Raw genomic sequence first — 27,313 nt, 5'->3', positions numbered from 1 at the left:
GGCGCAGGCGTGACGTCACACGCCACCCGCCCTGTAGTCGCCAGTAATCAGTCCCGGAGCGAACACGCTCCGGGGACTGATTACAAACGGGGTGCCGCGTGCATGATCCCGGGGATCCCCAGCGGTGGGACTCCCGCGATCAGGCATCTTATCCTCTATCCTTTGGATAGGGGATAAGATGTTTAAGCACCGGAGAACCCCTTTAAGAGGTATTTACAGAAGACTGACTCTAGTGACCAGACACAGTTGTGGGGCTGAAGTCAGGACAGCCATATAACTCAGCGTCTGATGTAGGGCTAGTAAGTATCACAATATAATCAGTGTCACGGAGTAGCGCAGGTAAAAGCCTCAGAAGTGGACGTGCGGGTCTGAGGTGAGCTCAGGAGCAGGCACCAGGACTGTGCTCTCTGCTCCATCCCTGCACACAAGGACAGATCCTCCTCTTAACCACAGATAAAAGGTGTCACATGCAGGGGGCTGCACCCCCCCAAATCTATGGCATATCTGGGGGGCAGGAGACAAAGCATAGCGGTGATATGTGCCAATCATAAACAAAGAATCGTGGACTGATCCTCTCTCGCCTCCTCCTCATCTGGCACTGGAATTCGAGGTAGCAGAGCTGAACGGGTCAGACCCCAAAATCTCTGAGGGGATAAATCCTTCCGTACAGCCGTGAATTTCCACCCCATGTGGCTGCTACATACTCTGCACTGTGCGATTGTCCAGGCGTACCTGCACGGGGAGAAAAGACAGGGTGGAAGGAATATAAAAGCTGTAGAAATGCAACAGAACTCTGGTAATAAGGATGCATTCACACACACCGGATCACACACACACACAAGATGTGATGCAGATTTGAAGTTGCAAAATCGGCAGATGTGGACTTAAAGGTGTACTTCATGGGTCAGCGTTCAGAACATTTAGTTCTGAACGCTGTGTGCACACTGCGGGGGTCAGCCATGCCCCCACGTGATGTCAGGCCACACCCCCTCAATGCAAGTCTATGGCAGGGGGCATAGCTGCCGTCACGTACCCTCCCATAGACTTGCATTGGGGGGGCGTGGTGTGATGTCCCTAGGGGGCGTGAACGACCTCCGCAGCGTGCACACAGCGTTTGGAATTAAAGAATACCTGTCAGCAAACTAAACTTTTAATATTTTTCATGTAATTATAACACTTTGCTATTTACTTGCTGTTAAAATTCTCAACGAGCCTGGCAGGAGACCAAACTCAGAAAGTGTGTGGGGGCATGGCGAGGCACAGCTCTCACAAGCTTCAGTGACGTTGCACTTGCTGGGGAACACCCACTTTCTCCTGCCGGGAGCTCACACTATGTGAGCAAGGGGAAAGGTATGATACAGAACTTTTTAAAGCTCGGAAATTTTTTTTAAAGGTGAGAAGGGGTGTTATGAGTAGTTAAGGAATATAATCTGAGTTAGTTTACAAAATATGGTTTGATGACAGGTACTCTTTAAATGTTCCGTATGCTGGCAAGCTGTAAATTCTTACAATTGTGGATTTTACAAGGCAATTCTTGTGTATTTTTGATTACCCTGTAATATCCGCGACTGTGGATTTTACAACTGCGGATCTGCAACCTCAAATCCGGTAGGGTAGGGTCACAAGTAGCGCACCACAGCGTATTTTACACTGCAAATGCGCAGACTGCAGTTACAAGAGTGAGATCCCTGCAGTGGCTGGGTAGCTCTGAGTGTCCCTTTGTACCAGCAGATTTCCTGCTGCGCTTCTGCTACGAGTAGGCACTGTGTCTACAGCGGGAAATCCACTGATATGAGCGAACACACAGAGCTACTTCAAATACACAGCAGTGTGTGAATACACCATAAGGGTAGGTCACAAGTCCTAATTTGTGCCGTATTTTGCTGCGTATTTGCTGCTGTGTGTTTTCTTACTCATTGAAGTCAATGGGTAGCAAAATCTTCTGCAGAAAATACTCAGCAAAATATGACCTGCCCTTAAAGGGTTACTCCGCTGGAAAACATATACATATATATATATATATATATATATATATATATATATATTTATTTTTTAAATCAACTGGTGCCAGAAAGTTAAACCAATTTGTAAATTACTACTATTTAAAAATCTTAATCCTTTCAGTACTTATCAGCTGCTGTATAATACAGTCTGACTACAGTGTTCTCTGCTGACACCTCTGTCCATGTCAAGAACTGTCCAGAGTTGGACCAAATCCATATAGAAAACCTCTCCTGCTCTTCACAGTTCCTAAAATGGACAGAGGTGTCAGCAGAGAGCACTGTGGACAGACAGAAAAGAAATTCAAAAAGAAAAGAACTTTCTCTGTAGTATACAGCAGTTGATAAGTACTGGGAGGATTAAGATTTTTTAATAGAGGCAATTTACAAATCTGTTTAACTTTCTGGCACAGGTTGATGATAAAAAAAAAAAAAAAGGGGTTTCCACCGGAGTACCCCTTTAAGGGGGGATTCCCAACATCATAAGTTCTCTCCTATCAAAAGGTCAAGGTATAACATTTGTGGGGGGCGGAATGAGAACAAAGAAAAACTGTCCACCAAATGAATAGGGGACAACTTATCTCTATTCTACCAGTTATACTGGGGATAACTTTGATGTTGGGAATACCCCTTTATGAGTGAACTGCAAAGTAAAAACAGGTAGCATCTTATTGTGAGCTCCTGGTTCTCTAGCCTTATAAATCAATTTAAAGAATTTTCTATGACTGATGCCAAATTATCACCATTGCCTAGTAAAAGAGGGCGGAGTCTGTGAGGGATGTCGCCATCTAGGTTTCCCTGGTGTATACACGGTGTCAGACATTGTTAGATAAATGGGTGGGTGAGTTATGTAGCCTTCTTTAAATACATCAATATGCAGATTTGTATTACAGGTCAAGGAAACAGCAATTTTCTATACTGTTTATGTCTTTGCACTGTGCTATAGGTTTTTCTCTAGTTCCAATAATCCAGCATGATTGAGGATCGGAGTGGACATACACATTATTCATTCCTGACAGCCGAATATAGTTGTACACTGGTGACAGTGTCCTGGGAGGTCATTGGGACTGCCAGGATTTAGGAAGCAGCCACCACAGACATTGACGGGGACATTTGTTGTATGTGCAGCGTTTCTGCATATACACATTTTGAGGCTCTTTTTGCACATATCAGGCTGCTGTTTTTATTATGCAAAGTGTCGTGATAAAAATATCTACTTCCTTCTGCTTTTATTCTTTTATCTATTCTCCTCGCACACCCACCATTACCACTTCTGTTTTCCGTGATCTTTAAAAACAATAAACTCTCTAAAGCAACTAATATACATTGTTTTAAAGGGGTACTCCGGTGGAAAACATTTCATAATATTTTTTCATATCAACTGGTGCCAGAAAGTTAAACAGGCTTGTAAATTACTTTTATAAAAAAAAAATCTTAATCCTTCCTGTACTTATCAGCTGCTGTAAGCTCCACAGGAAGTTCTTTTCTTTTTGAATTTCTTTCCAGTCTGACCCCAGTGCTCTCTGCTGACACCTCTGTCCATGTCAGGAACTGTCCAGAGCAGGAGAGGTTTGCTATGGGGATTTGCTCCTACTCTGGACAGTCCCTGACATGGACAGAGGTGTCAGCAAAAAGCACTGTGGTCAGACAGAATAGTAGTAGTATACAGCAGCTGATAAGTACTGGAAAGATTAAGATTATTTTTAATAGAAATAATTTACAAATGTGTTTAACTCTCTGGAGCCAATTGATTTGAAAAAAATAATAATAATAATAAAAAATGATTTCCACCAGAGTACTCCTTTAATTCTTCAACATTTTCAAGATCTCTGTTTGCAGTTAAAGGGGTACTCCGCCCCTAGACCTTTGGATAGGGGATAAGATGTCAGATTGCCGCGGTCCCGCTGCTGGGGAGCCCCGGGATCCCCGCTGCGGCACCGCGCTATCATTACAGCACAGAGCGAGTTCGCTCTGCACGTAATGACGCAGAATACAGGGGCCGGAGCATCGTTACGTCACGGCTCCGCCCCTCGTGACGTCACGGCCCGCCCCTTTCAATACAAGTCTATGGGAGGGGGCGCGGCGGTCACCACGCCCCCTTCCATAGACTTGCATTAAGGGGACGGCCATGACGTCACGCGGCTCCGTCCCCTGTATCGCCCGTTATTACGCACAGCGCGAACTTGCTCTGTGCTGTAATGATAGCGCAGTGCCGCAGCGGGGATCCCGGGGATCCCCAGCAGCGGGACCGCGGCGATCTGACATCTTATCCCCTATCCTTTGGATAGGGGATAAGATGTCTAGAGGCGGAGTACCCCTTTAAGTAATAGGAGACCAGGAGACACTACTTAACATTTGGTGGGTCAGTGCACATTACAGATGGAATGACCTGTACCAGCTCGCAGGTAGTTTGGTAAGCTTTATGCAGAGTTTATAGAATTAATTCCATAGAAACCTTACAATGACCACCCACAACACTGAAGCCCCCAGCCCATTATTGTTCAGGTCTCCCTCATGCCACTGAAGAAGACATGGCCTCTACAAGTCCTCAGAATGTTTCCTGTGGTAACTGGAACAAAGACATTAGCAACAGATATTCATTAAAGTGGTCGCCAGCGATAGAAAAACTGCTGCTAATTTTTGTTTGTAAAAAGAAACACCACTCCTATCCACAGGTTGTGTGCAGTACTGCAGCTCAATCTCATTCACTTTAATGGAGATGAGCTGCAATACCAGACACAACCTGTGGACAAGAGTGGTGCCGTTTTGACCAAAAATAAAAGAAGCAGTGATTTTCTTATTCTGGACAACCACTTTAGGTCCTGAGGTAAGTTGTGAAGTGTGAGCTTCATGGAATAGACTTGTTTTCCAGAAGATCCCACAGATGCTGGGTCAGATTGAAATCTGGGAATTTGAAAGCTGGGTCAACAAGTAGAAATCTTAGTCATGCACCTTAAAGGGGTACACCGCTGCTCAGCGTTTGGAACAAACTGTTCCGAACGCTGGAGCCGGGAGCTCGTGACGTCATAGCCGCGCCCCATCATTATGTCATGCCCAGCCCCCCTCAATGCAAGTCTATGGGAGGGGGCGTGACAGCTGTCACGCCCCCTCCCATAGACTTGCATTGAGGGGGCGGGTCGTCACGAGGGGCGGAGCTATTACGTCACAAGCTCCCGGCTCCACCGTTCGGAACACTTTGTTCCAAACGCTGAGCAGCAGAGTACCCCTTTAAACCATTGGTGGCAGGATCCACTATTCTGCTGAAAGAGGCCACTGTCATTAGAAAATACCACGGCCATGAAGGGGTGTCCTTGATCTAAAATACTGTTTAGATGGGTGGTAAGTGATATCCATATGAATGCCAGGACCCGGCAGAACATTGCCCGGACCATCACACTGCCACCAATGGCTTATCTTCTTACTACAGCATATCCTGATGCTCTCTCTTTTCCACACTCACCTGACCGTCCACATGATAGAAAAGATAACATGATTTATCAGCCCAGGTCACCTTCTTCCATGGCTCCATGGTTCTGATGCTCAGGTGTCCACTGTAGATGCTTTCAGGGGCTCTCTGATTAGGTGTCATTTATGTAGCTCCAAGCACAGTAAAGCTTTGATGCTCTGTGTGCCGACACCTTCCTATCATGGCCAGCAGTGAAGCTGATGCTAAATTTGCTCAGAGATGGGTCTCGCTCCCCACACAGATCAAGAAGCTCACAACTTTGTGACTGGTTTACCACTTGTCCCTTCATGGACCACTCAGGTACTCATCACTGCATACCAGGAACACCCCATAAGATCTGCCACTGTGGAGATGATCATCTGGCCTCCACAATTTGGTCACGTCTGACATGAAATATATTTTGGGATGTAGTAGAATGGCGTGGTCATTGATACCATATGAACTCTATATAATTCACCTGATTAAGTCTGTGTGAAGCAGTAATGCTTGCCTGCATCAAGAGAGGAATTATCCAGCCTTACAGGATAGGCCATCAGGGTTCACATCATATTTTTGCAATACGGTTCCTGTATCAGGTTTTTGTTAAAAAACTGATTCCTTAAGATCTGACTAAACTGTATCAAAACGTGTGTACGAATTTTTATCTGTATACGGATTGAAAAATGATGTCCGTTTGCATCTGATTTTTAAGAAAAAAAAAACATATATACGTTTTTTAACTTTTAACTCCATTATGAATAAAGTTTCACTTGTTTGATTGAAATTCCAAGAAAAAAAACTGTGCAAAGCCAAAAACCGTATGGTGAAAACCGGACGGAACCGTACGCACATACAGTTCTGTACGGTTCCCATGATAAAAAAAAATAAAAAAATAAAAGTATACATTTCAATACGGTTTTTCACCCGGACCAAAACCGTACAGGATGCAAAACAGACACTACCTGATGCATCCTTTGGTGTACGGTTTTCAATGGAGAGTCAATGCAGACGGTTTTCAATGGAGGGTCAATGCATACGGTTTTCAATGGAGAGTCAATGCATACGGTTTTCAATGGAGGGTCAATGCATACGGTTTTCAATGGAGAGTCAATGCATACGGTTTTCAATGGAGAGTCAATGCATACGGTTTTTAATGGAGAGTCAATGCATACGGTTTTCAATGGAGAGTCAATGCATACGGTTTTCAATGGAGGGTCAATGCATACGGTTTTCAATGGAGAGTCAATGCATACGGTTTTCAATGGAGGGTCAATGCATACGGTTTTCAATGGAGGGTCAATGAATACGGTTTTCAATGGAGGGTCAATGCATACGGTTTTCAATGGAGAGTCAATGCATACGGTTTTCAATGGAGAGTCAATGCATACGGTTTTCAATGGAGAGTCAATGCATACGGTTTTCAATGGAGGGTCAATGCATACGGTTTTCAATGGAGGGTCAATGCATACGGTTTTCAATGGAGAGACAATGCATACGGTTTTCAATGGAGAGACAATGCATACGGTTTTCAATGGAGAGTCAATGCATACGGTTTTCAATGGAGAGTCAATGCATACGGTTTTCAATGGAGAGTCAATGCATACGGTTTTCAATGGAGAGACAATGCATACGGTTTTCAATGGAGAGACAATGCATACGGTTTTCAATGGAGGGTCAATGCATACGGTTTTTCACCCGGACCAAAACCGTACAGGATGCAAAACAGACACTACCTGATGCATACGGTTTTCAATGGAGAGACAATGCATACGGTTTTCAATGGAGGGTCAATGCATACGGTTTTCAATGGAGAGTCAATGCATACGGTTTTCAATGGAGGGTCAATGCATACGGTTTTCAATGGAGGGTCAATGAATACGGTTTTCAATGGAGAGTCAATGCATACGGTTTTCAATGGAGGGTCAATGCATACGGTTTTCAATGGAGGGTCAATGCATACGGTTTTCAATGGAGGGTCAATGCATACGGTTTTCAATGGAGGGTCAATGCATACGGTTTTCAATGGAGGGTCAATGCATACGGTTTTCAATGGAGAGTCAATGCATACGGTTTTCAATGGAGGGTCAATGCATACGGTTTTCAATGGAGGGTCAATGAATACGGTTTTCAATGGAGGGTCAATGCATACGGTTTTCAATGGAGAGTCAATGCATACGGTTTTCAATGGAGGGTCAATGCATACGGTTTTCAATGGAGGGTCAATGCATACGGTTTTCAATGGAGAGACAATGCATACGGTTTTCAATGGAGAGTCAATGCATACGGTTTTCAATGGAGAGTCAATGCATACGGTTTTCAATGGAGAGACAATGCATACGGTTTTCAATGGAGAGACAATGACAATGCATACGGTTTTCAATACGGTTCCGTACGGTTTTCAAATTGAAAACGTATATGGGAACTGTATTGCAAAAACGTGGTGTGAACCCAGCCTTAGAATGGGGTGGGCTAGTTTCCAGAAACCCCTTTAATTAGCTATTTGAATGTGCTGCAGCACTTGTCGTACTCTTAGCAGCAGCAATTCTAAGTTGTCTTATTGAATTCAAAGAAACAACGCTGTAGCACTTTGCACCACCGTTACTTATAGTCTAGTGATTCCATGGGCAAGCAGAGAAACAGGGAAGAACATGCAGCTAACCCCTGGCACCCATCAATCTAATGTTGATGAACTTTCCTGAAGATAGGCCATCAACTTTGTAAGACTGGATAAACCCCTATAAGGCTGGGTTCACACCACGTTTTTGCAATACAGTTCCCGTATACGATTTCAGTTTAAAAAACGTACGGAACCGTATTGAAAACCGTATGCATTGACTCTCCATTGAAAACCATATGCCAAAAGATGCATCAGGTTGTGTCTGTTTTGCATCCTGTACGGTTTTGTCAGTTTTTCCCCATACCCAAAACCGTAGCCTACCACGGCTTTTGGTCCGGGTGAAAAACCTTATTGAAAACGTCTACGTTTTATTTTAACATCGGAGTCAATGGTAACTGTACAAAACTGTATGTGCGTACGGTTCCATCCGGTTTTCACCATACGTTTTTTTACTTTGCACAGTTTTTTTTTAGGAATTTCAATCAAACAAGTGAAACTTTATTCATAATGGAGTGAAAAGTTAAAAACGTATACTTTTTTTCCTTAAAAAAACTGATGCAACTGGACATAATTTTTCAAACCGTATACGGTTTTCAACTGTATACAGATTAAAATTTGTACACACGTTTTGATACAGTTTTAGCTACATTCACTCGGTTATGCAATACGGTTCCCGTATCAGGTTTCTTTGTAAAAAAAACAAAACCAGACCGAACCGTATACAATTGTGAACAACCGTATATACCTCTATACAGTTTTAAACCGTATACGGTTTGAAAACGGATGTTCGGTTGCATACGGTTTAATTTGTTAACAAAAAAGAAAAAAGAAAAAAAATATACGGTTTTAGGTTTGTCCTTAATTAAATAAAGTTCTTCTTGTTCTATTAGTGGGAAGAACTTTCGGTGTGCACTGTGCCTGTGCAAACTGCAAAACCGTATTGTGCACATACGGCTCTGTATGGTTCCCATTGACCACCATTTTTTTTTTAAACGTATACGGGTTGTATCCGGTTTTTCACCCGGACATAAAACCGTAGTAGACTACAGTTTTGTGTACGGGGAAAAAAACGGATAAAACCGTAAATGATGCAAAACGTACACAACTGGATGCTATGTCTATACATACGGTTTGCAACACGGTTGCATACGGTTTCTACACTGAAACCGGAAACGGGAACCGTATTGCAAAAACGAGATGTGAATGCAGCCTAAGTCAGGTTTTGAGGAATCTGTTTTTTTATCAAAAAAAACTGATACGGGAACTGTATTGCAAAAACGTGGTGTGAACCCAGCCTTACACAAGGAATACCTCTCACAGCTGAGAATATGGCACAGTTATAGACAATCCTCTGAGCTAAACAGTCTGGACTCTATACTGATACAACGTATCCATGCTGGTAAATGTAAAATACAATCAGGACAGGAGAGAGACTTGTGCCCATAGAGGATACAATTGTAGAACTTAGCGATAATCAGAGTGCTTTTCACTCACTTATCCACCAGGTGGCATAACTTACTCAGTTTTATCTATACTGTATCTGTCAGCTAACTCTAAACCAGGCATAGGTAACCTTTGGCACTGCAGATGTTTTAGACTACATCTTAGACCCATAATGTTCTTACAGCCAAAATCCTGCCAAAGCATCATGGGAGATGTAGTCCAAAACATCTGCAGTGCCAAGGTTACCTATGCCTGCTCTAAACTAGAAGACTTTGTCTACATCAGTGTTTCTCAACCAGGGTGCCTCCAGTTGTTGCAAAACTACAATTCCCAGCATGCCCGGACAGCCATTGGCTGTCCGGGCATGCTGGAAATTGTAGTTTTGCAACAGCTGGAGGCACACTGGTTGGGGCTCTTCAGCTGCTGCAGCACTACAACTTTCATATTGCCATGACATGCATGATGGGAGTTGTAGATCACATCAGTTATACAGCCACAAGTTAGAGGACACTGACCTAGGGTATCAGAGTCTGATTCTTCCATATCTCTTGACTTAAATAGGCCCGCTTTATGTTTTGAAGATACTGCGAATGAGGGCCCTAGCTGCAAGCCCCTCTTCTGAGTCCCTTCAAAGTAATATAGGGACAACCCCAGGGCTCATGTCCTGCAGGAACAAGCGGGAACTGAGTTCCTGCACTTTTTCCACACCAGGAACATTATTCCCATTAGCAAGAGTCCTGCAGGACTGGCCCTTGAGTGGAAAGTGGAAATTAGGGATCGACCGATATAGATTTTTTTTAGACAAACAGGATAAAACAAAAGCACAGAATATTTTCTTTTACAATTGTGTTATTGATTTTTTTAGGGCCGATACCGATAACCTGTGAACTTTCAGTCCGATAACTTATACCGATATTCCGGTATAAGTTATTGGCTATTTCTCCCCCCCCCCCCAAATATCCGTGGTAAAATGTGTGTGTGCGGGTATACCCTGATAAACTGTTTCTGGTCCTGCAGAAGCTGCTGAAGATCAATGATTTAAAGCAGGCGCTTTAAATCAATGAATTGCAGCGGCTTTTGCGGGGCCAGAGACCGCCGCCGCCACCCACTTCTATCCCCCTGCCTGTCCTGGGGTACTGAATCCAACCAACGCCGCTGCCCCAAACCCCCCCCCCCCCCCCCGCCTGTCCTGGGGTTCTGAATCCAACCAACGCCGCTGCCCCAAACCCCCCCCCCCCCCCCCCGCCTGTCCTGGGGTTCTGAATCCAACCAACGCCGCTGCCCCCCCCCCCCAACCTATCCTCTGGCCAGAGACTGCCGCCGCCCGCTTCTCTCCCCCCGCCGGTCCTGAGTCCAACCACTGCCCCATTGCCTCCCCCATCCCCAGTTTTATAATTACCTGTTCCCGGGGTTCGCGCTACTTCTGGCTTCGGCGACGTCCTGAGCTGTCACTGTGCGCACTGGCGGTGACGTCACGGTGAGGACGTCACTCGTCATTGCGTAGCGCACAGCAACAGCGCAGGATGCCGCAGGAGCCAGAAGTAGCGCAGACCCCGGGAACAGGTAGTTATAACACCGGGAATGGGGGAGGGAATGGGGCAGCGGCGGCAGCGGTCTTTGGCCAGAGGATAGGCGGGGGGTGGGGGGGGCAGCAGCAGTGGTTGGTCTCTGGCCAGAGGATAGGTGGAGGGGAGGGGCAGCAGCGGTGGTTCGTCTCAGGACAGGCAGGGGGAGAGAAGAAGGCAGTGGCGGCGGTCTCTTGCCCTGCAAAAGCTGCTGCAGTTCATTGATTTAAAGCACCCGCATTATCGGCAAGCTAATTGCCGATACCGATAACTTCCAAAATCGTGAATATCGGCCGATAATATCTGCCAAACCGATAATCGGTCGATCCCTAGTGGAATTCTTGGGTGAGTTCCCACACTTTTTTTCCCAGAACTTGACCCCTGGAGAATCCTATAAAGGACCTGCCACTGTGTTCTTCACAGTGAATCTGAGTTATGAAACAAATATATAAGGTCAATGTCCACAGTCCTCTTTATGTTCCAGTACTCTTACCCTGGGAACCAGCTGTTCTCTATGGATGCACGGCCCACCAGGTTCAGGTTTAAGGCTTTGTAGACAGTCAGGGTCTCATGTACATAGCCATGGGGATTCACATAGGCAGCCATGGGGCCACAAAGGGAGAGACTGCAAAACAGGCAAGAAATGTCAATTCCCCATAAAAAGATAGACAGGCATATATACGAACTACCATCCCGATCGATATTGTTCTCACCCTCTTCCCCAGCTATGAGATCATATGCTGAATAGGTATGACGCGATCCCCTCTCACCTGAAAATCTCATTCTTGGTTGTGATCTCAGTGTCGTGACAGTGTTTACAGCAAAGAGATGTGCACTACAACAAGAGAATGGGAGCCGGGGGTCACAGGTTGTACGTCATAGGGGAGACATGATTCGGGATACAGGATCTTTAGTGCATTAGAGTGAACTCACTTTGCTCATGATGTCCAGCTCACAGCGCAGTCGCTGGATGGCGTTTCCGATCTGCAGTAGCTGGATACGCAGCGTGTCATCAATGGGCAGACAGGCCGCAACACGATATGAGAAATCTGACCACAAATAAAAGTGAGGCAGCGATTAATTAGCTGCTGAGCAATAAAAGACGAGCAAAGGATTAAAGGGGTACTCTGGTGGAAAACATTATTTTTTTTTTTTAAATCAACTGGTGCCAAAAAGTTAAACAGATTTTTAAATTACTTAAAAAAAATCTATACTACAAAAATCTTAATCCTTCCAGTACTTATTAGCTGCTGTGTACTACAGAGGAAATTCTTGTATTTATTTTTTGTCTGTCCACAGTGCTCTCTGCTGACACCTCTGTCCATGTCAGGAACTGTCCAGAGCAGCATATATTTGCTATGGGGATTTTCTCCTGCTCTGGACAGTTCCTGACATAAACAGAGGTGTCAGCAGAGAGCACTGTGGACAGACAAAAAAGAAATACAAGAATTTCCTCTGCAGTACACAGCAGCTAATAAGTACTGGAAGGATTAAGATTTTTTAACAGAAGTAATTTACAAATCTGTTTAATTTTCTGGCACCAGTTGATTTAGAAAAAAAAGTTTTCTACCGGAGTACCCCTTTAAAGGGATACAAAGCCTCTTTGTATAAATTAAATCTATATGTTAAGATTCTAGAGCTGCATTTACTATTCTGTTGACTCAGATGCTTCTGTCAATGATATAGACATGAAGCAACAGTACATATGCTCGACTTAAAACTCTGCCTAGCTGTGAGAAACAGGGAGACCAGATGCCCCATACTGGCAATTGGTGAAGGTTTCAACAGCCCATGAATAGGTGATGAATAATCTTTAATGTTCAACCTGTTGTCAAAGGGGTTAATAGTTTTAGTAGTTAAAAGATTTATAGTTTTTATTTTCTTGTGTAATATTGGAAAGCTGCTGAGCTTTATATTATACACTTAGTTCCATTTCCTTACCGTTTTAAGGATTGCTGGCTTGCTGTCAGTGAATGTGGACTTTGTGGCAATGTAGCAGCTGCTAAATTTTACTTGGTACTGATACATTGTAGAAACCCTTTAGGAGAGAGAGTTGTCCTACTGCTTAATACTGTGAGTTATAAGAAGTATAAAGATGTGTTGTTACCCTCTGGATGGAAAATGGAATTACTCAATACAATGATGGCAAGCAGACATCTCAAAAACGTAGAGGTATTGAAACACAAAATACATTGGAAAGTTGCAGAAGACTTATTAAAATAAATGACTCCCACTTTGTCTCACCTATAGGATTAGCAGGCAGAGAATCGTCCCGAAGATTTTCATCCCACTCATGCAGCTGTCGCTTCACCCTCTCCATGAGAGAATCCTAAAGAAAGATACCGATACCATATGTTGTATCATTACAAATCTGCACAATGTTACTTGTGGCAGCTCAGACTAACAGATTACATTAAAGCGGTACTCCACCAAAAAACATCTTATCCCCTATCCAAAGGATAAAGGATAAGATGTCTGATCGCTGGGGAACCCCACGATCTCTGGTGTAGCACCCCAGTCATCCGTGCATGGAGCGAACGCCGCTCCGTGCCGGATGACTGTGACTACATCCGCCATGCCCCCTCCCATAGACATGAATGGAGGAGGTGTGGTGTGACATCACAAACGCGGAAGCTCAAAGCTTCCATTTTCCGGACAGTGCCACTGCTGGCCTGGAGATCGCAGGTGTCCCCAGCAGCAGGACCCCCCGCGATCAGACATCTTATACCCTATCCTTGGGATAGGGGATAAGATGTTTTTCGACGGAGTACCCCTTTAACCCCTTAAGGGGGGTTCCCGATATGTGAAGCGCGCTCAGAGGCTGAGAGCGCTTCATATCCCGCAGGTCCCGGTTGCTTTCAGCAGCAAGGACCCGCGGCTAATAATTTCCAGCATTAACCCTTTAGAAGCCGCGATCAAAGTTGATTGCGGCGTCTAAAAGGCGAGAAAACTGTTGCCCGTTAGCTCAGTGGGCAGTTCGGGGGGGGGGGGGGGCGCCGCGGTGTAATTTTTTTTCCCAATTTTGCCCCACAGATATTTTTTTTCTGGTTTCGACGTAAATTTTGTGGTGAAATGACTGATATAATTATAAAGTACAATTGGTGAGGCAAAAAATAAGCCATCATATGGGTTTGTAGGAGCAGAATTGAAAGCGTTAGGATTTTTAGAAGGCGATGAGGAAAAAAACAAAAATGCAAGAACGGAAAAACCCTGCGTCATTAAAGGGTTAAGCCTCCCTACATAAAGGTCTCTGCATTAAAAGGGTTGGTATAATAAAGCTAAATAGTTCTAAATGTATGCATCATGTGAAATGTCCAAGCATTTCTGACAATGTAACACTAAGGTGGTCACACACGCTCAGTCTGTCCAGGAAGTCCTGGCTTAGTTAGTCTCCTCTGAGCAGACCCATGAGGTAGAAGAACAGTACAGGGATGTTATTTACTTTACTTTAAAATAGCACAATTCTACGAATGTGTTACATATCTGATTTTACCAACTTTGCTTTGCGAAACAACCCTTTTAAAAGTGAACACTAAGTGCAGCAGGACTATACCATGTGCACTGCAATGCAAAAGCGCATACAGAAGCAGAAAACCAACCAAGGAGCTGACAGTCATTCCGTTATACTCACAGCGTCGTACAAGGCGTAGAGCCACGATGGCCATGACGTCAAATTGGCACCATAAAACTTCCTCTGTAGGAGAGAAAAATATGGCAAAAAACATTAAAACTTTCACTGCCAGGAGTTTTTAGACATTTTGCACCACTTGTGGCCTGAACAATTTAGTGCAGTCTATGGGACCATCTTGGGTCAAGTTATATAAATACTCCAAAATGGTGCTATTAAACGGACAACTGCAGTGAAATAAACTTAATCGGCGGGACAGGGGATAAGTGTCTGATCACAGGGTGTCCGACCGCTGGGACCCCCCCTTGATCTCTCTCGCAGTGCGCTGGCTAATGCGTGTGTTGTGGAGCTCAGAGAGCTCAATGGACAAAGCCCCCTATAAGCTCTATGGAAGAGGCCGGGTGCACGAACGCTGTATCCCTGCCTCTCTCATACAACTATATGAAGGAGGCGTTTCGGCCGCTGCATCATGCTGCGGCCGGCACGCCTCCTGCACGGGAGAGCCACGGCAAAGTGGGGGCCCCGTGCAGGAGATCGCAGCGTTCAGACCCCACCGCGATCAAACACTTATCCCCTATCCTGTGGATAGGGGATACATTTATTTTACTGCAAATTTGCTCTAAAAAATACAATTCATATGGCTACATCTACAGAAAAAGGTGGGGATGAAAATCATACAATTTGGCTGTGGCAGAAAGGGGTTGTGTCCTCACCCTGCGGTACTTATGCAGCCATTGAAAGGTGCTCTGTGGACTCCGACTGCTCAGTGATTTACTGCTTGGAAAAACTTGATGGCGATTCTGAGATTCCAGCTGGATGGATATCATTGGACATGGCAGGACCCGCTCTGGTAAAATCTGGACCCGAGCAAGCAGGATCCTGGCAAAGTAAAGAAGCTGTTAACATCAAAAGTGACAAGTTTAAAGACTAGGAGGACACCTTCTACCACTGCATTGTAAGAGAGTTACATGGGTTCCCTAGTTATATGCAGCTGAAACTTGTGACTTAGGCTGCATTCACATCTCGTTTTTGCAATACGGTTCCTGTATCTGGTTTCAGTGTAAAAAACCATATGGAACAATATTGCAAACCGTATGTATAGACATTTCATTGAAAACGGTATGCCAAAAGTAGCATCCGGTTGTGTTCTTTTTGCATAATTTACGGTTTTATCCCTTTTTTTCCCCGTACACAAAACCATAGTCAACTACGGTTTTATGTCCGGGTGAAAAAACGGATACAACCCGTATACGTTTTTTTGTTTAAATGGTGGTCAATGGGAACCATACAGAACCGTATGTGCGTACGGTTCCATCCGGTTTGCACAATACGCAGTGCACGCTGAAAGTTCTTCCCACAAATAATACAAGAAGAACTTTATTTAATTAAGGACAAACATAAAACCTTATCCGTTTTTTTCTTTCAAAAAACGTATTAAACCGTATGCAACCGGACATCTGTCTTCAAACCGTATACGGTTTAAAACCGTACAGAAGTATATACGGTTGTACAAGGTTGTATATAGTTCGGTCCGGTTTTGAGACATAAGTTTTTTTTATTTTTTGTTTTTTACAAAAAACCTGAACAGTATTACAAAAATGAGATGTGAATGCAGCCTTAATTAAGTTAAAAAAAATATATATATATAAAAAAATAAAAATACCTGAAATTGTGTGCCTGGATCCTCCGGACATCTGAGCAGCAATATTCTTATTTGGACCCACCATCTCTTTAAATTGTTACTAGCTTTTTATCGAGATGCCAAAGCTTCCGGGAAATGTCCCTATGATTTTGGCGGGACCAGCTGGGAGGCACCCATAAAGTGTAAGGTGGCCTTGTGAGTATCCCCAGATTGATAATGACCAGACGTGTTGAATGTCTACAACCCTATTCTTTTGTTCTCTGGGAGATAAGTAACCACCAGGAGTCTGGCAGCATCTTTCTTTGCTCTAGGTCTTCAAAAGACATGCATGCTTAGGTGAGCCGAGCATGCATGACTATGGTGGGATTGGGTGAGATAGCTGTTGTTCAGCCGACAGCTATGATGTTATATGTATGGTCAGCTTTAACTGAGGGTAGAGAAAAAGGAGCCCAGGACAGACTCCTGAAGCTTGAAATCGAGTGAATTAGCAAACCAAACCCCTCTAATCTACAGTCTTTGACATCTCAATACAGACAGTAGGGGGCATTGTTTGCCCTATTTGGAGACAACCATGAACTACACAACCACATCTGCCTCTAAAAGCAAGGGATGACGCCTGTAGAAATGTTTAATGAAAGCAAATAAATTTCATCTGACATTTTAAAAACATGTTTCTCTTGATGGAAACCCCTTTATTATAAAATAAAATGTTTTGTAACGCACATACATTTTTGCTTAAAGCGGTACTCCGCTGGAATTATTATAATTTTTTTTAATCAACTGGTGCCAGAAAGTTAAACACATATGTAAATTACTTCTATTAAAAAATATTAATCCTTCCAGTACCTATTAGCTGCTGAATACTACAGAGGAAATTATTTTCTTTGCTCGCTGCTGACATCTCTGTCTATTTTAGGAACTGTCCAGAGCAGCATATGTTTGCTATGGGGATTTTCTTCTACTCTGGATAGTTCTTAAAAGATGTCAGCAAAGAGCACTGTGGTCATGATGTCAGCAGAGAGCTCTGTGTTCCAAAAAGAAAATAATTTCCTCTGTAGTATTCAGCAGCTAATAAGTACTGGAAGGATTAAGATTTTTTAATGGAAGTAATTTACAAATCTGTTTAACTTTCTGGCACCAGTTGATTTAAAAAAAAAAAAAGAAATAAATAAATAAAACGTTTTCCACCGGAGTACCCTTTTAAATCTACCTTGTTCTGTAACAATATTGGAGCGGGGGGAAGGAGTCACTATATTACTAGGCAGAACTACAGGCCCTTATCCAAGCAGATTACTCAGTACTGGGCAGAGCTGCAGGGCACTTGGGATACTTTGTACTTAATTTACATATTAGTATTTTTTGCCAGTTTTTCTTCTACCAAATCCACCTCTCACCCATCTGCTTGAGTTCTTATTTCCAGGACTTGGAATCGCTGACGTCCAACGGCTTTCACTTTGACTGTCTCAATGCCGTACTCCTGCTCCTCACGATATGCATAGATTTCTGCAGTCGTCCCAAAGCGAGCGTCTCTCTGAAGGCCTTCACTGTGATTAAAAAATACATTTATTAATTTCACATTTATTAATTTCACTATGGATACCGCAACTAATACTATTCTATGATCTATGAAAAAAAAAAAAAGCCCAAACTGATTCAGAGTTTAAGAAATTTGACTGAATATTTATTCTACCCCTTACAAACCTATAGGCTAGCACGGCAAATGTCCTGTCCCTTTGGATGAGGCCCCGCACCATGCTGACCTCTTGTGGTCTGGAGAGGTGTAGCGGCAGGGTCTGGCCTGGAATTAACATCACTTGTATATGTGGTAACACCGGGATCAGCTGACAGCTGTCATCGTCATGTACTGTTCTTCCATGAAACTCCTCCATGTCAACTCCCAGGTACTGTAAAATAAAGAAAAAGTAACAAAATAAGGGCTTTTCCACACTATGGACATTTAGCCAGCAGAATTCCGCTTGCAGCAGTCACTGCCAAAGTATTCTCTAGTGATGACAATGCAGTCTGGTGGAATTCCACTAAAAGGATGAACATGTTTATTCTTTGGGCAGATGTACTTTCCGCCGGTGAAATTCTGTTGTGGTGATTCCACAGTCAGAACAGAGCAGCGGAATGTCATTAAAGGGGTTCTCTGATGCTTAGACATTTTATCCCCTATCCAAAGGATCTTGCACGCAGCATCCCGTTTGTAATCAGTCCCCGGAGCATGTTCGCTCCGGGTCTGATTACCAACGACCACAGGGCCGGCGGCGTGTGACGTCACTCTCCGCCCCTCAATGCAAACCTACGGGAAGGGGCATGATAGCTGTCACGCTCCCTCCCATAGGCTTGCATTGAGGGGCGGAGCGTGACGTCACACGGGGGCGGAGGCGTGATGTCACACGCTGCCGACCCTGTGTCTAAGCACCAGAGAACCCCTTTAAAAACAATGGGAATCTGCTGGAATGTTCACAGTTTGGACACATAGGGGGAGATTTATCAAACCCAGTGCAGAGAAAAAGTTGAACAGTTGCCCATAGCAACCAATCACATTTCTTTCATTGTTGAAAAAGCCTCTGCAAAATGAAAGAAGCAATCAGATTGGTTGCTATAGGTAACTCAGCAACATTTCCTCTGCACAGGTTTTGATAGATCTACCCCATAGACATTTGGTATATGGGGGACCTACACAGCTCCTCCATCAGCAGCTACAGTGTTATACTATATTATAAACTCAAAGATGCCCCTCTACACATTTCGTTATAAACACACTGGCCCAGATTTATCAAACTTTGTGAGAGAAAAAAAAAAAAAAAGGGATTTTCCCACAGCAACCAATCACAGCTCAGCTTTCACTTTACCAAAGCTTGTTAGCTGAGCTGTGATTGGTTGTTATGGGAAAATTCCTCTATCTTTTCTCTCACACAGTTTGATAAATATGGGCCATTGTCATCAGGAGGAAATGAGGCAAATGTTTTTGTGTTTGCCTCATTTCCTACTGACAATGGCATGTTTACACCGAAACATGTAGAGGGGGGCATCTTTTTGCGTTTTAAACAGTGCAACATTGTGGCTGCTGACGGAGGAGTTTTGTAGGGTTTTTATGAGGGACCCCACCCATAAATAAAGTGTTGTGGATGGTGATCCACCTAACCTTATAACTATATTAGAGCACAGTGACACTGGGTTTTTAATCTGTTCCAGTCACTAAGTAACTTGTGCCAGCCAAAATGTGCCAGCTCATAGACGGCTATGCATTCCGTACAGACTCAGCACAAAAAAATGCGGAAAAGGAAAATTGAATTTCTGTGCAGGAAACGTGTGTCACGGAAATTCCGCCGTGTGCACCGCGCATCAGAATCCCGTTGAATTCAACAGGACTCTGAAATGCAAAAAAATTCTGACACGTGAACATGGCCTTAGAGCCATCAACACCACCCCTATAATAGCTTCTTCTCTACCCTTCTTGTGGATGGGAACAACTTTGGGCAATCTCCATTTATCGGGAACATCTCCTCTTACACTTCTTATAAAACTTGGAGTGTGTGTTTTTTTTTTTTTTTTTTTTATGCTTCTAAACATGCCTCCAAAAACTTCAGTGTTTTGTTTTTGTGCATTTGTTTTTCCAAAAGATTGCATTTTATTACAGTACATGTGTTTTTGTGTCATTGCCAGTTTCAGAAAAGCAGCATGATTTTAGTGTGACGTTTTCCTCCCATTAACCTCCATTGTTTTTTTTTTTCCTGCTTAAGCAATGCATGTATAAGGCTAGGGCTACATTGTGATTTTGGCCATGACAGGGGTCATGCAAGCAAAATTTGCCACATCGCACAGCAGTGTTCATGTTACATTGCAGCTAAGGCTAGTGAATGGGGTCACCTGGGGCCATGACCACAACCAGTCAGGTGCCATAAATCCATCCAAGATGAATCCATTTCAAATGCTTGGTCTAAAGTTAGTCTAAACTAACAAAGTTATGCCCTGTCCACAGGATAGGGATTAACAAGTTTATCAGTGGGGGTCCAACCTCTGGGACGCCCACTAATTCCAAGAAGAGAGGAAAACTGTCAACTAAAAGCACATAGCATGTGCGTGGCAAGTGCTCTGTTCAGTCTCTATGGAGCTTCCAAACATGGTCTAGCTCAGGGCTTGCCAATGTTCAGATGCCCAACAGAGAATGAATGATGCACTCCATTCATTCCAGAAACAATATTCCTCTGTTCCTGTGATCATTGGGGGTCCCAGCGCTCGGACCAACACCGAAAAGCTTGGTATCCTCCATCCTGTGAATAGGAGAAAACTTTGCAAGTTGGAAACAACCCTTTAACCCCTTGAGGATGCAGGGCGTACACGTACACCCTGCACCTCTTTTATGATGCGGGCTCAGGAGCTGAGCCCACATCATGGTGGGGTGATCCCAGCAGGTAATAGCCACCGGGACCCGTCTCTAATGCTGGACATCACCGATTGCTGTGATGCCCGGCATTAATGCCGTAAAATTGATTGTCGCATCTAAAATAGGAATAAAACAGTCCCAGCAGCTTAGCGGAGCTGATCAGGAACACTGCAGTGAAACCACGATGTCCCAATCAGCTAAGGGTACAGCGGGAGGGTCCTCACCGGCCTCAGAAGCCTGGAGCAATCGAACACCGATACCGCTGATCAATGCTATGCTATGGCATAGCATTGAACATTGTATGAAACAGTGTACGATTCCATGTATAGACTATAAAATAGTGTAAAAAAGGTAAAATAAAAATCTTAATGTGATTTAACGCCTTCCTTAATAAAAGTTTGAATCACCCCCCTTTTTCCATAAAAAAAATAAAAATAAAATATGTAAACAAAAATGAACATATGTGGTATCGCCATGTGTGTAAATGTCTGAACTATAAAAATATAATGTTAATTAAACTGCACGGTCAGTGGTGTATACGTAAAAAAAATCCAAAATCCAGAATTGCATAGTTTTGATCACTCTGTATACACTAAAAATGAGAGATCACAGCGCACAAAATGGTGTTTTTTTTCCATTTTTCCACAAATAATTTTTTTGCGTTTTGCCACAGATTTTGTGGTGAAATTATTGATTTCATTACAAAGTAAAATTTGTGGCACAAAAAACAAGCCCTCATATAGATCTATAGGTGGAAAACAGAGTGTTATGATTTTTAGAAGGTGAGGAGGAAAAAACAAAAGTGCAAAAATGAATAATAATTATGTTAAATTAGGTTTTATTTAATTTATTTAATTCTGGTAATAAATTTATTTTATACACCTCTATATATTTGTATTTTTCATAGGCAGGATTCTTTTTTTCCTTATACCTTTCATTTTTTTAGTAATTTGTTTGACAAAATAAAACATTTAAAATAGATCATGTATAATGAACAGTTCTGCAACTTTAATAAGCTTTTTTGTAGACTAGTTTTAAAGGCTGAAAATGGAAAAAAGGACAAAAAGACTATCCAAACGATCCCAATATGCTGACCCAGAGGAGGCAAAAACCACAATAAGTAGAAGTCAATTTTCGTCAGGTAAACAATCTCTCCACAGTGACACATAGGGGCCTGAGTAGGATCGATTACCAATGCCCTCAAAGAAAACTTTATTGCAACATTGCAGAACTTGAATTGAAATCCCAGCAAACTTATTTAACCCCTTTTGGACGCAGACAATTTTATCCTTAAAGATCCAGGGGTTTTGGGGCTTTCCTCATAGATTTGCAAATGTCATGCATTTTTTTTAATTTTATTTACATACATATATGAAAGCTTGTTTTTTTGTGGGAGTTGCAAAGTTTTGGGGTACATATATTTTAATGTTTAACTAGTAATGCTAAATAAATAAATTACACATACACACACACATATATATATATTATTATTATTATTATTTTTTTTTATAGCACACTGTCTACTGGCAGAGGAGCTCACACTGCTGCCACAGTCACTACTGATTTCAGCCATTGCTAGCGAAAGCTGGCTGTCAATCAAAGCCGTCCTCCTAGGGTTGATGGCACCAGTTAACCACTACTATTATGGTACTACTATTTCTGGTGCTGCTCCTTAAATGGTCTCTAACCTTTTATAAAACGTATGCTTGTTCCATAGTATATGGGGACATTATCCTTCCACTGCATATGTTGTTAACTACCTTCTGTTATGCTCAGTCTGTCTCTATAAATACCAAGACAGACTGCAGTAAGTGGGGGCTGGGCTACCATTACAGGCTCACTGCAGTGTACACAGAGCCTGCCTCTGTCATAGAATTAAAGGGGTTAGCCAGGAAAAAAATTTTTTTTATATATCAACTTGCTCCAGAAAGTTAAATAGATTTGTAAATGACTTCTATTAAAAAGTCTTAATCCTTTCAGTACTTATGAGCTGCTGAAGTTGAGTTGTTCTTTTCTGTCTAACTGCTCTCTGATGACACGTGTCTCGGGAACTGTCCAGAGTAGAAGCAAATCCCCATAGCAAACCTCTTCTACTCTGTGCAGTTCCCGAGCCAAGCAGAGATGTCAGCAGAGAGCACTGTTGCCAGACAGAAAAGAACAACTCAACTTCAGCAGCTGATAATTATTGGAAGGATTAAGATTTTTTAATAGAAGTCATTTACAAATCTGTTTAACTTTCAGGAGCCAATTGAGAGATTTTATATATATATATATATATATATATATATATATATAAATAAATATACATTTTTTCCTGGAATACCCTTTTAATTTTCTCCATCCTTTGCTATGAGCTATAGGATTGCTGCTCTCCTTCCTCTGATATCAGCCATTGCCACTCTGCTCAAGTTAAAGGGGTATTCCAGGCAAAAACTTTTTTATATATATCAACTGGCTCCGGAAAGTTAAACAGATTTGTAAATTACTTCTGTTAAAAAAATCTTAATACTTCCAATAGTTATTAGCTTCTGAAGTTGAGTTGAGTAACTGCTTTCTGATGACTCATGTCCCGGGAGCTGTCCAGCTCCTATGGGGATATTTTCCCATCATGTTAGGGATATTCTCCCATCATGCACAGCTCCCGGGACATGACAATCATTGAGCAGTTAGACAGAAAACTTCAGAAGCTAATAACTATTGGAAGAATTAAGATTTTTTAATAGAAGTAATTTACAAATCTGTTTAACTTTCCGGAGCCAGTTGATATATAATAAAAAGTTTTTTTTTGCCTGGAATACCCCTTTAAGTTGCCTTACTTTACCTCCTCTCATCGTATGGATCTACAAGTCCCCTATGTAAGTTTTTTGATTTGTTCTCTTAAATTGTTTGTCTGTTAGGAAAACCAGGCAAATGTTGGCTATTTTTGTGTACTGAATTTGTCTTGCAGGCTTCTGGGAATTCGTATAAGGCTTGTTTATCTAGCATCACTGTGCATTTCTTTTAACATAGTCATCATCAATATAAAGTCATAACTATGGCACATATATATATATATGCAAAATTCTGAACATATACAGCATGTATAGCTTTAAACCAAAGTTTTTACTAATCATTGGGATATGAGCTGATAGTCTGTCTCCACTGTTGACCAAAAAAGCATCTACACATAGGCATTCAGGTCATGGCTGGCAGCCTAGTGACATATAGTACTGGCAGTATAGGCAGACTAGCAAATAAGAGACAACCTAGCTATGGAAAGAAAAGCAAAATGTAGCTACAAAAATGGCTTAACCAACACCTAGTTCTCAGACAAGGAAGCCTATGGCTGTCAGAGCAATATGTGTATGGTGTGGTACCAATGGGTTAACGAAATACAGGACACAAGGACAAAGCCACCCAAGAAACCATTTTTAGGGCACAGCAACCAGTGTATAATTCCACCCAATAAGGGGACTACTCACCATTGTAATACAAAAGGTTAATGAAAGGGTTAATGACAGACATTCTGCTGGTATAAATGATGGCAGGCACTTACCTGACACTACACACTGTGTAATGGCACCAGTAATAAATGTAATTCTTCCCTGCCATCTTACCACCTGTGTGTAAAATATCACTTTCCTTTAGTTACAGAGGAAAGTGTTCATTGTATAGTATAGACTCCTAGACATAGGGACAGGCGCCATTCAATGGCCATTGAGTGAATTACTCCTTCATTGTTTCCGCCCAGCCAGGAGGAGGCTGCAAGCAGCCCAAGGGTCATGCATGCCCTGCTCTAGACCAGTGGTCTTCAACCTGCAGACCTCCAGATGTTGCAAAACTACAACTCCCAGCATGCCCGGACAGCCGTTGGCTGTCCGGGCATGCTGGGAGTTGTAGTTTTGCAACATCTGGAGGTCCGCAGGTTAGAGACCACTGCTCTAGACCATATGAAACTGTAACAAACTCTCAGCTGTGATAAGTTTCTTCCTTTACTCACATGAGAGTATAATAAGTCTATTAAAAAGTTGCAGAACGTATAATCAAACTTTATTGACACAAGACCCCTTTAAGTTAACCCCGCGTTACGCACTGCATGAGACGTAGGTAGGCTGGTATCAAAATTGATGATATTAGGTGCTTCCTGGTCTCCTCCATCAGGATCTTCCATCTCCATGTCGTCATCTTCCTCGCTCTCTGTCAGAAGAGGAAATGTTAGACTTAAGAGCCAGTTACACCATCATGTTCTCATCTACCTGACATAAAGTGTATCCCACATGCGGGTAGTTGTAAGATTCATTGGGGATGACTTTCCTGTGCCAAAGACTACTTAGCACAGTGTTTCCCAAGCTGTGTGCCTTTAGCTGTTGCAAAACTAGTACAGTGGTCCCTCAACATATGATGGTAATCCGTTCCAAACAGACCATCGTTTGTTGGGATCCATGCAATGTAAAGTATAGGACAGTGGTCTACAACCTGCGGACCTCCAGATGTTGCAAAACTACAACACCCAGCATGCCCGGACAGCCAACGGCTGTCCGGGCATACTGGGAGTTGTAGTTTTGCAACATCTGGAGGTCCACAGGTTGAAGACAACTGGTAGAGGAAGTTGTACTCACCTGTCCCTGCCGCTCCGGACCGTCACCGCTGCCCTGGATGTCGCCGTCCATCGCTGTCGTCGCGTCCCCGACGCTCCGGCAAGGCCTCTGCTTCTCCGGCATCTTCTATCTCCATCGCCGCCATCAAGTCGTTACACACGCCGCTCCTATTGGATGACGGGACGGCGTGTGCAGCGATGTGATGACGTCGATGGAGAGCGCCGACGATGCAGGGGATCCCGAAGAGGATGCTCCGGAGCCCCGAGGACAGGTAGGAGACCATCACCGGAGCACACGGGGCACCGTAAACGGCTATCCGGCAGCAGCTGAAGCAGTCTGCGCTGCCGGATAGACGTTAATGCGATGGCCCCGACATAGAAAAGCATCGTATTTTGAAATGATCGTATGTCGGGGCCATCGTAGGTTGGGGGGGGTCATTGTACTCCCAACATGACCGGAAGGCCTTTAGCTGTCTTTAAAGATCCATCCTGTGGCAAAGACTCCTTAGAACCTTTGGCTTTCTGAGCATGCTGGGAGTTGTAGTTTTGCAACAGCTGGAGACACACTGGTTGGCAAGCACTGCCCTAGAATAAGACATGTTATGGGTGTCATAGGGACAGGTACACCGTGATACACATGAGCGGGGTCAGGGAGCACACACACCCTCCAACCCCATACAGTCACCATTACCTATGAAGACATACATCCCCTTCTACCCACGTAGCCCCATCCATATTAAATGTCACATAGAACTATGCAGAGTTACTAAACAATCCCTTTAAAGTTTAAAGGACGCGCAATGCATGATGGGGAAAACAACTGTAAGGGCAACTAGGCAACAATTCACCAGTGAAGGGTTCAAAATGAAAGCAGCATTCTGATTGGCTGCCAGGACTGCGCCAGGTATGGACGAAGTGTAAGTCTGCCTGCGCAATGTATGACGGGAGGAACACGGGGGCGGTATACATGACCCCGGCCGCACTGTACATTACCGGGGATAAGCTGCAGCTGGTTGCCCATGTTATTTAAACCGGGATCTTCCTCCCCTTCCTCATCCGCCATTCCTGTTTACCAGCGATGCATGCTGGGAACTAAGAAACACAGACACCACGTGACAGAAGCGGCCACACACCCCGTCACTTCCTCGGTCCGCTCCTCTGAAAACATCGCCGACTGACAATTCGTAAGCCACGCCCCCCGGAGTCCTGTTCCCATGGCAACGAAAAACGCGCCGCAAAAAATAAAGCGTCTATCTAACATAGCTAAACCGAGACTGCTATTTCCGGGGTTCTCCTTTATAGTCTATACAGAACATATGCATTCAGGTGCCTGATACGTCACTGTAAACACTAGAAAGAGGAAAAACTCTCCAGTATAGGCAAATCCGAATAAAACGGATCTGAAATATATAAGAATAATACAGATCTGTAATATCTAAGAATATGGATCTGTAATATCTAATAATATGGATCTGTAATATCTAAGAATAATAGGGATCTGTAATATCTAATAATATAGAAAAGAAAGGATGGAAGTCCAGCGCAGCTCCCGTAAAAACTTTATTTCAAATTCGGCAACAGGTACATGGACAAGGTAGACGCGTTTTGGTTCATCAGAGAAGTAAGGTAAAATTTGTATTAATGTACATAAAGAAGCCAAGGAAAGATGGAAAAATCTCCAAAAGGCATCAAATTACAGATTAGACATTCTTATAATATTTCAACAAAAGTTAGATTTTATTTCCATCATTTACACTTTCAAAATAACAGAAAACAAAAAAATAGCGTCTGCAAAAGTTTGGGCACCCTGCAGAGTTAATATCTTGTACTGCCCCCTTTGGCAAGTATCACAGCTTGTAAATGCTTTTTGTAGCCGGCCAAGAGTCTTTCAATTCTTGTTTGAGGTATCTTTGCCCATTCTTCCTTACAAAATTCTTCCAGTTCTTTGAGATTTCTGGGCTGTCTGTCACGCACTGCTCTTTTAAGGTCTATCCATAGATTTTC

General features: G+C 43.2%; 1 protein-coding gene across 2 annotated transcripts; it reads right to left on the bottom strand.

Moving 5' to 3' along the window:
- Positions 1 to 170: 170 nt before the first annotated feature.
- CRBN (cereblon) lies at positions 171 to 26,531 on the bottom strand. Of its 2 annotated transcripts, none has more exons than XM_056525029.1 (11): positions 26,303 to 26,531; positions 24,806 to 24,909; positions 18,042 to 18,244; positions 17,735 to 17,884; positions 15,412 to 15,577; positions 14,702 to 14,764; positions 13,315 to 13,399; positions 12,004 to 12,119; positions 11,841 to 11,905; positions 11,564 to 11,695; positions 171 to 732 (listed from the first exon to the last, which is right to left on the bottom strand). In XM_056525029.1, the coding sequence occupies exons 1-11, from the start codon at positions 26,370 to 26,372 to the stop codon at positions 546 to 548; spliced, it is 1,341 nt and encodes a 446-aa protein (XP_056381004.1). In that variant the 5' UTR covers positions 26,373 to 26,531; the 3' UTR covers positions 171 to 545. The 2 variants fall into 2 exon arrangements, with proteins under 2 accessions (XP_056381004.1, XP_056381005.1); XM_056525030.1 differs by lacking the exon at positions 26,303 to 26,531 and adding an exon at positions 26,001 to 26,154.
- Positions 26,532 to 27,313: the final 782 nt, after the last annotated feature.

This window comes from Hyla sarda, chromosome 6 (genome assembly GCF_029499605.1).
Source record: "Hyla sarda isolate aHylSar1 chromosome 6, aHylSar1.hap1, whole genome shotgun sequence".
NCBI lineage: Eukaryota > Metazoa > Chordata > Amphibia > Anura > Hylidae > Hyla > Hyla sarda.
The sequence above is the reverse complement of the archived record's forward strand: the minus strand, read 5'-3'. Positions and strand labels throughout refer to the sequence as shown.